The 8,993-nt window shown below is 35.4% G+C and overlaps 1 protein-coding gene across 1 annotated transcript; it reads left to right on the forward strand.

The window, feature by feature from the left end:
- The first annotated feature begins 494 nt into the window (after window positions 1-494).
- Window positions 495-1,651, forward strand: LOC113332948 (ethylene-responsive transcription factor 1B-like). The gene has a single exon (XM_026579443.1). It carries the CDS (start codon window positions 623-625, stop codon window positions 1,400-1,402), a length of 780 nt encoding a protein of 259 aa, XP_026435228.1. The 5' UTR covers window positions 495-622; the 3' UTR covers window positions 1,403-1,651.
- The last annotated feature ends 7,342 nt before the right edge of the window (window positions 1,652-8,993 follow it).

An 8,993-nucleotide genomic window follows, 5' to 3' on the forward strand; every position in this document is an offset into this window, starting at 1 on the left:
AAGGACAGCATCATCCCCAGCCCCAAGTTGACTGTGCCAAAATATTGTGCCCCGGCCCAATCCATCTTTAATTACTACCACCTTTTTTTTGGTTAGTTTAGTTTAGGAGTGTTCCCCAAATGCCATAAAAGAAGAAAACAGAATCTAAGGCTTGCCACGTAGATATAATTTAATTTGTGTTTCCTAAATAGTGCTTGTAATGTCAAAAACAGATCTTGACCTGACCAAGACCAGGCCGCCATGGCCATGCTCTTTGTACCACGTGTCTAAATTGATTTTAGTACTGGTTCAAATTTGTAGTGGGTAATGAGGACCACAGAAAATACCAATTTGGTTGTCTAAAAATAATTAAATTAGATCAAGTTGCCCAAAATATCCCGCTAGCCAATAAGCTAAACCCTACTTCTCTCTTATTGTCTTAAGACTCTTAACCTTTTTCCGTTTTCTTACTATTTTAATGAAAACAGTATTCCCCACCATTGTGGTTCTTGACGCATATATATATTACTTGACTTTTCACCTGTAATTTCAAGCCTTAGCTAGACAAATATTACTCGATACTATTAAAAACCAAGCAACTTCTACCAATCAACAAACAAAATCCTCCCTAAACGGAAAAACAATGGATTCATCGTACTTTCAGTCTCAGTTTTTAGATTTCTCACCGGAAACATCCATGTCAAGCGGTGGTGGTGGTTCATGGGATCCTAGTTCTTACTCTTGGATTGAGGAGTTTCTTCTAGATCAAAAACCGTTGCCTTTTCTTGAAAACAATTCCAAAGATATGTTTTTCTGTGATAATGTTTTGCCTGAAGCCGATCAAATGATCAAGGAAGAATTATTCGTAGAAGAAGTTAGTTCATCCAAGGAAATTATTAGTTGCACTAAAAGGGAAGAGATTAAAACTAAAGAAAAGGCATACAGAGGTGTGAGAAAAAGGCCATGGGGTAAATTCGCAGCAGAGATAAGAGATTCAACTAGAAATGGAGTTAGAGTTTGGATTGGAACCTTTGATAGTGCTGAAGCAGCTGCTTTAGCTTATGATCAAGCTGCATTCTCAATGAGAGGATCCATGGCTATTCTTAATTTTCCGGTCGAACATGTTCGGGAGTCTTTAAAAGATATAAAACACCGGTTCAAAGATGGATCATCCCCGGTTTTAGCTCTTAAGAAGTGTCACTCGATGAAGAATAAGAAATTCAGTAGTAACAAGAAAAGTAAAGCAAGGGAAGTAGTTAAACCATCACAATCACCGTCGCCGTCGACGTCGTCAAGTTCATCATATTCAACAGATCATAGTAACCTGGTTGAATTTGAAGATTTAGGGATTGAATTTTTAGAGGAACTTTTAAGCTCATATGAAACTAGCAGTACAAGTAGTTCTAGTAGTTCATTTTCTTGAATATCCTCATCATTCTCGCCTTATTAAGCTTAAATTTCTCTTGGTTTGTCATCCCTTGTTATTATATTTTTCATTATAGATGTTCTTAGTTTTTTGGGTTTTAGTGATGCAAATGTGATTTTGTATGGTAGTCTTATGGATGAAAATTCCGATGGACAAATAGAAATTAGATGGAATTGTTCATTTTTATGTGAATTATATGTTTAAGAACTCAATTAATATTGCTTAGCAGCTAGAAATTTGACCAAAGATTTCCATCTTTCTGAATTCTGACTCTTTTCTTTTTCCTCTAAATTAAATGAACAATTAATTACTCTTGTTGGTTGCGGTCATTGTGGAAATTCTTCCCCAGGAACAAGGGGGACTCTATATTCTGTGCAGTTGCGCAGTTATTAGTTAAGCACAGGCAAAAAATTCTGGTAAGTGGTAACCCAGTCAGGGAAGATGGAACTTTTCTCCCAAAATTTGCTACAACAATCTGGTACAATCTAGAAAGTCAGATGTGCCAAACTGTTTGGAAATGTAATATCGAATCCAAGGACTGCACATTCAACTGCCAAGATGAACAGACAACTCTCAGCTACAAGAAGAACAGATCGTAATAGTCAAAAACCAAAGCCTTCTGGGAGTGATGAAGATAAACTTTGCAACTACCTGTGACAATGACATTAACATTGGAATAATCACTCTAATTCTGAGATGTTGTATTGGATGGCAGAGAAGTGAGACTCTTGAACAAAAAGGCTAAAGCAATCCTAACCGCTCTGGGATGGACGTATACAAAGCTTTGGAGGGAAAACAGACTAACCTAGACCGGAAAGTTTTACCAGTTTTAGATCTTAGGGAATGTACAGACCCATAAAGGATCAAACAGAAAACTTGTCTTAATTTGTTGTAGTAAGAATCCTAATCAGGTGGCTATTGGCCCACAAAACCGATGCAGATGCCTCTTGTCATGTCAGTAGCTACCTCATCGCTCAATTTATGATCTTCTAAACATTGATAGGCTGAAGTCTCGAACTCAGCCGGATCAACGGGATCTAAATGTATTCTGAACTCTTATCTTTTTCAGAATACCAAACGTTTCTTAAGAGAATACTCATCTTCTCTGTGAATCTGTGATCAAAAACTCATATTCTTTTTCTGATATCTTATGTTGATGGGTTTGTAGCAATGAACGAACCAAGTCAAATGAACGAAATTGATCGTAGTTGGGTATTATTCTTTTCATATATTTAGTTCGAGGTTTATACTACTGCCTATACTCATTAATCAATATATTCTTATGGGCTACATGATTCAGCTATTTGAATGTAATTAAGATTTCTCAGAGAGAGGAGCCTAAGTTCTTGAAGAATGATGATGCTGGTATCATTAATATGCTTCCATCCAAGCCCATGTTCGTTACCGAGGACGGAAGGTAGATGCTTGTTATCAAAAATAACTAAAGAGAAAGTTATGCAGTTCCTTAGTTTCTTTAGATTTAGTAGTATGGATTACGCAGTTACATATTTTTTGGTTGGTTTCGTAAGACAATTGTATCTAAAATTATATTTGGTTTTGAGAACTTAAGAAAAAAAGTTCTGAATTGTCTTCATGTCGGGTACTTTGCGATTCTTTATTTATGCCTGAGACTATTCCAGTTAACATGCAGTGCCTGCTCACTTGGTGTAGAATCTACTCGCCAAGGCCTTCATGGTGTCAAAAGAGCTATAGTTGCTTTAGCCACTGAAATAGCTGAAGTCGAATTCCATCCCAGCTTGGTCACTTTATCTCAATTGCTTGAATCAAGTGAAGACATGGGTTTTGAAGTTTCTGTAATATCTTCAGACGAAAACACGACCAATTTTTTATCTCAAACTCGAGAATTCAGTCGGACAAGAAGAACTGTTAAAGACCAGCTCCATTGCAAAATCGAAAGGTATAGAAGTCATAATGCTCGACCAGTCGTATAAGCGTTTAACCAGCTCCTCTTATATTTATCTGATTTAATTGGACCCAGAAAGATAATATCCGAACTTGAATCCCGTGGAGGCCAGACATCACTTCTTGACGAGAAAGAAAAACAAGATGCCAACTTTATTTAATTACACAAGTTTAATTACTAAGAAAGAAAAGGATACAATACAAGATGCTTATAAATTAAAGGGACCAACATTTAATTACACAAGGTTGCCAGCTGTATTTTAACTAAGAATCTAAAATGATTTTCATCCAACGGTTTCTGAATCCATCCAACGACTGATATGGTGTTTTGCGCATTGAGCAGTCCCATACAGCTGCGTGGGTTAGCACTGCTCTTATCAAAAAGAATGAAAAAATTGCGATGTTAGTCATTATCTGGTGGAGAACTTTTCTCCTCATTTTTTTTAATTACATTTGAGTTTTTTCTTTTCTTTTTTAGGTTTTGTACTAACACGAAATTGTTAACCGTTTTTACTCAACGTGTAATGTACATTTTGAGTTTTAAGGGGCGTACAAATTTGCATATCTTTTCGAAAGTTTGACCGGATGCACAAAGTCTGAGCTGATTCCCTTGAAAACTTTGTGAAGAAACGAGGCATAGAGTATCTTTAAACCAATAGCTTTTAAGCATACAAAAATAGGAATAATGCTTTTACAATGAAACTAATTTTAACGTGGAAACAGTAAAAATAGATAAATACAACAATTTGGTAACAAGAGCATTGCATGGCAGAAAAATCTCGAGATCTAGTCAAGTTTTACAAAAAGTTTAAACAGACCGTGTAAAAAAAATGCTACAAAAAATTGTCCCTAAAGCTCTCACAAAACCGAACCTCTGCTGTCCTTTGCGGGGCCCACCGGGACTGCACAAAAAAAACGGTGAGGCAAATTCAAAATTGCGGTTTTGGTGTGGTTTGCCACACGGTCTGTGCAGAACCACTGGCAGTTTTAATACTATAAGAATTAAGCAGTAACACAAGTTGACTACCACAACTTCGTATAGTTAAGACCAAGTAAAAAACTATGTCGTTAGTAAGTTCCTTCAGTATTACTTCGTTTATAACCAATCTGGACTATACACGTTCAATTGACGAGGGTACCAAGTACACTACAATCTTTTCGATATCTACCTGTAAGTCTGATACATAGCATGATCTAATATAGACAGAAACTGTCAAGAACATAACAACCACAAGATATACACTTGGTATATAGAATAAGTTTGAAACTGAACCTTAAACTATAGGGATCAACCCAAGTGTTTGAGATTAACGTACAAGTGCCACTACTTTAATTATAACTTAAACAAATTATAATGGGGAAAGTAAAGTAAAAGCTCACAACAAGATTTTTCTAACGAGGAAACCACAAATGCATAAAAACTCCGGGACCTAGTCCAGTTTTGAATACTATCATAATTAAGCCGTTATACAAAGACACTACCAACTTCGTATAGTTGAGACCAAGTAAAAAACTATGTCGTTATTCAGTTCCTTCGGTATTACTTCGTTTATAACCAATCTGGACTATACACGTTTAATTGACGAGGGTACCAAGTACACTACAATCTTTTCGATATCAACCTATAAGTCTGATACCTAGCGTGATCTAATATAGACAAACTATCAAGAACATAACAACCACAAGATATACACTTGGTATATAGAATAAGTTTGAAACTGAACCTTAAACTATAGGGATCAACCCAAGTGTTTGAGATTAACGTACAAGTGCCACTACTTTAATTATAACTTAAACAAATTATAATGGGGAAAGTAAAGTAAAAGCACACAATAAGATCTTGCTAACGAGGAAACCACAAATGCATAAAAACTCCGGGACCTAGTCCAGTTTTGAATACTCTCATAATTAAGCCGTTATACAAAGACACTACCAACTTCGTATAGTTGAGACCAAGTAAACTATACCCCTAGTTACCTAGTTTCCTCAGTATCTCTGCGCTTATAACCAATCTGGCCAACGCACGTGAATCCTAAGATAGAGTCCACTGTCTTGAATTGCTTCAGCCTCTCTAAAGACTTTAAACACTCAACATTTTCGGTCGTCTTCCAGAAAGTAAATGACTAATATATTTGGTAACCACTCTCCTACCTCAGGATATTAATCAGAGATATTTTTGTGGAGTGTGACGATGGTTTTTTTTTTTAAAATCAATTAAACTCCTTTGTCGGGTTTAGATCTTCCAAGATCTGGATTGACAAGTTAACCAGATCGAGTCTAACAAAACTATGAAATTCGGATACTGAAGAGTACCACCAAATGATAGCTTGTCGTTCTAAATACGACTAGTAATAACAATTCTATCAAAAGATAAACTAGATCTAGCCGGATCCCAACATATCAAGTTTGTGCATGAAGCAAATCACAAAGAAAAGAAACCAATAAGAAAATCTTCTTGTCTTCAAATCTCCAATAATCTTCTTTATCTGCACAATAACAAACTTGATTCCGACTTATGATCGATCATGCACACAACGGAGTATGTTGACAATGGATAATCACAAGTCAACGTGAAAAAGCGGGGGTCTAACAACCTCACCCAAAATTTCGATTAGGCAATCTGTATGGACAAACTCCAATATAATTCCAAGAGAATCAACTAGACAGTCAGATTCAATCAATGTAAATATATCCAAGAGTTGTATCTCTGTTTCACAATGTAATCAACAAATCAAACAGATAGAAATCCGCGAGCCTGATTATTATGTGAAACAACTTGAACGGTACCAAAGACCAATGTTCAAGCGTCAATTAATTTATATCAACAACCAAAGGTTGAATTATCTAATTGATTGAACTACGTACAACCTGTGATATTTCAATTATATAAACAAATATAATGCGGAAAATAAATAACACAAATACCAGAAGTTTTGTTAACGAGGAAACCGCAAATGCATAAAAACCCCGGGACCTAGTCCAGATTTAAACACCACACTGTATTAAGCCACTATAGAAACTAGCCTACTCCAAGTTAACTTCAGATTGGAATGTAGTTGAGCCCTAACCAATCTCACACTGATCAAGGTACAATCGCGTTCCCTACGCCTCTGAATCACAGCAAGACTCTGTGCACTTGATTCCCTTAGCTGATCTCACCCACAACTAAGAGTTGATACGACCCAAAGTCGAAGAATTGATAAACCAATCTGTCTCACACAGAAATATTTATTGAATAGATAAATCTATCCCACAGAAATACCTATGAGTTTTGTTTCGTCTTTAGATAAATCAAGGTGAACAGGAACCAATTGATACATCGGTCTTATATTCCCGAAGAACAGCCTAGTAATATCAAACACCTGACAATAATATTAATCGTATGGTAGCGAAACAAGATATTTTGGAATCACAAACGATGAGACGAAGATGTTTGTGACTACTTTTTTTCTTGCCTATCGGAGATTAAATCTCGAGCAAACGTTGTCACCTCCAATTCCAGCATACACCTTCACTAAGCTTAACTTGCAACCCTCATTTTCTTAAGTCATCTCAGCCAAAACCTAACGACTCCACCATTCTTTCCATTCTACTTTCTAAACTGAGTTTTCCCCATCTCCATGTCTGCAATAACAATAACAACAACATCATCAACACCCTTCCTGCAACTCAATTTATTTCCATACTTATACTTATCCTTATTAACAGCTGCAATGTTTATTTCATCAACACATGTATTCCATACTCAATACAGCACTACCACTAAGTTCAGCTTCAACTCTCAACTATCTCACAACACACTATTTGAGATACAAACTCAGGAATTCTTACAACACCACTATTTCAGATAAGACCACCACCATCTGCTCATATTCAACTTCATCGGTAACTTCACTTCACCAATGCTTCCACAATATAACTACTCCCTCCTTATCATTCTCACCAAAACCTAACATTCATCTAAAACACCACCAGACCACCACACCTCAGCTTCGCTAATTCAGCACCATTATCTCCATAACTGCATGAATAAAAACAACATTTCACAGTACTCAAATCCACTTGAGATACATTCCCAACTCCATTCCAAATCAGTTACTAACAATCCTAGAATCTGGTTGATCTCCCCAGCCTCTGTTTCATTAAGAAATTCTCAAGAACAACTTATAACACAATTGAGACAATGATCCAACACCTGAGACTTGATCTCACCTTTGCTCTCAATCTAATTTTTCTACACAAATCAATACACATCCCAAATTTCTGCAATCAACACAAATACTACCAAGAACCATAAATCCCTACAAACTCAAAATTAAACTACATAAGATTACCTCTACCTCATAATTAACTAAAACCCATCACTGAAATCAACTTATAAATCCAAAAATCACATGAATTTATTAATAAACAAAGAAACCCAAATTTACCTTTTCTTCTACCTCTTTCGAATCAACACTTGATTTAACAGCTCAATCATAAATCATCAGGGTTCTCAATCGATTCGTCATCTTCAATTTCACATCAATCTTCAGTCGATCTCAGAAGTCCTAACCCTAACTTCCACAGATCTAATTCTCCTAAGTCATAAGAACTCTTAACCTAATCGAGTCTACTATCTCAGTAACCCTTCAATTAAACCATTAATTCTACTAAATTTCAAAAAAAAAACTCAACAGAGGTTTTATCCTCTGAATCGTCGGAGAAGAAAGAGAAAAGAAGAACGGTATAAGAATGAAGAAGAAGAAAGAGGAAAAATGAGAGTTTATCCTCTCGACTGGGGATAAGACTGGCCAAAAGTACTAAGGCGCACAGAAAAATTGATAGGGGAAGCCAGGTCGGCTTGAATTCAAAAAGACTATTTTTCCCTTGATACAAATCTGATGATATCTTGTTTGTCTGATACCCGAATGACACGTTCGAGTAGTCAATTTCGCCTAATTTTTCGGGACCTATTCAATGATACTAGTTCGTATCTAAATCATTGTTAGATTAATTTTTATTAATTAAAATCTACATTAACTAATCAAGTCATTAGCGGTTAATTCGTCTCTTAACTGGTCTAATAGCGTTGACGAGCTTGAGGGTCCTTACATTCTCCTAACCTTATTCATTTTCGTCCTCAAAAATCGAACTATCCTTATATTCGACAAAACTCCCCACCTTAAAAGAAAATTACTATCCCTCGCCTAAATGCAAGTACTGCTCATACTTACAAATGCGCGAAAACTAACTCATTCCAAAAGAGTTCACAACAACAAGAAATGAAACACAAACCTATATGGATTTCTACAACTAGAATCTATAACTTGTAGCTTTAAGTTCAATAAACTAATTTCTATTTCATAAATTGTTTATCTCTAAGCTCACTATGCTGAATTAATTTCTAACAGATAAGTATGTCTAAGTTCTTCGCGTTAATATTTATAGTCTAATTAAATTTACTAATTTATTAATTTGAAGTAGTTTTATATATATTATATATTTATCCGTTTAACTAATCCAGATTTGGATTCACGTCAATTAACAATATATGATATTTTAACTTTACTATTATACAATATAAGTTTTTTCCAAATATTATCTACTATGAATTTGCTACTAACCTAATTACTCAAATACTATTATCAGTATTATTCCTTTTTTTTTTAAAAAAAACAGTGCT

The sequence above is a fragment of the Papaver somniferum genome, unplaced genomic scaffold (assembly GCF_003573695.1).
Source record: "Papaver somniferum cultivar HN1 unplaced genomic scaffold, ASM357369v1 unplaced-scaffold_132, whole genome shotgun sequence".
NCBI lineage: Eukaryota > Viridiplantae > Streptophyta > Magnoliopsida > Ranunculales > Papaveraceae > Papaver > Papaver somniferum.

Excerpts from the sequence above, each read along its gene's own strand:
- LOC113332948 (XM_026579443.1), top strand. The coding sequence starts at position 623 with ATGGATTCATCGTACTTTCAGTCTCAGTTTTTAGATTTCTCACCGGAA.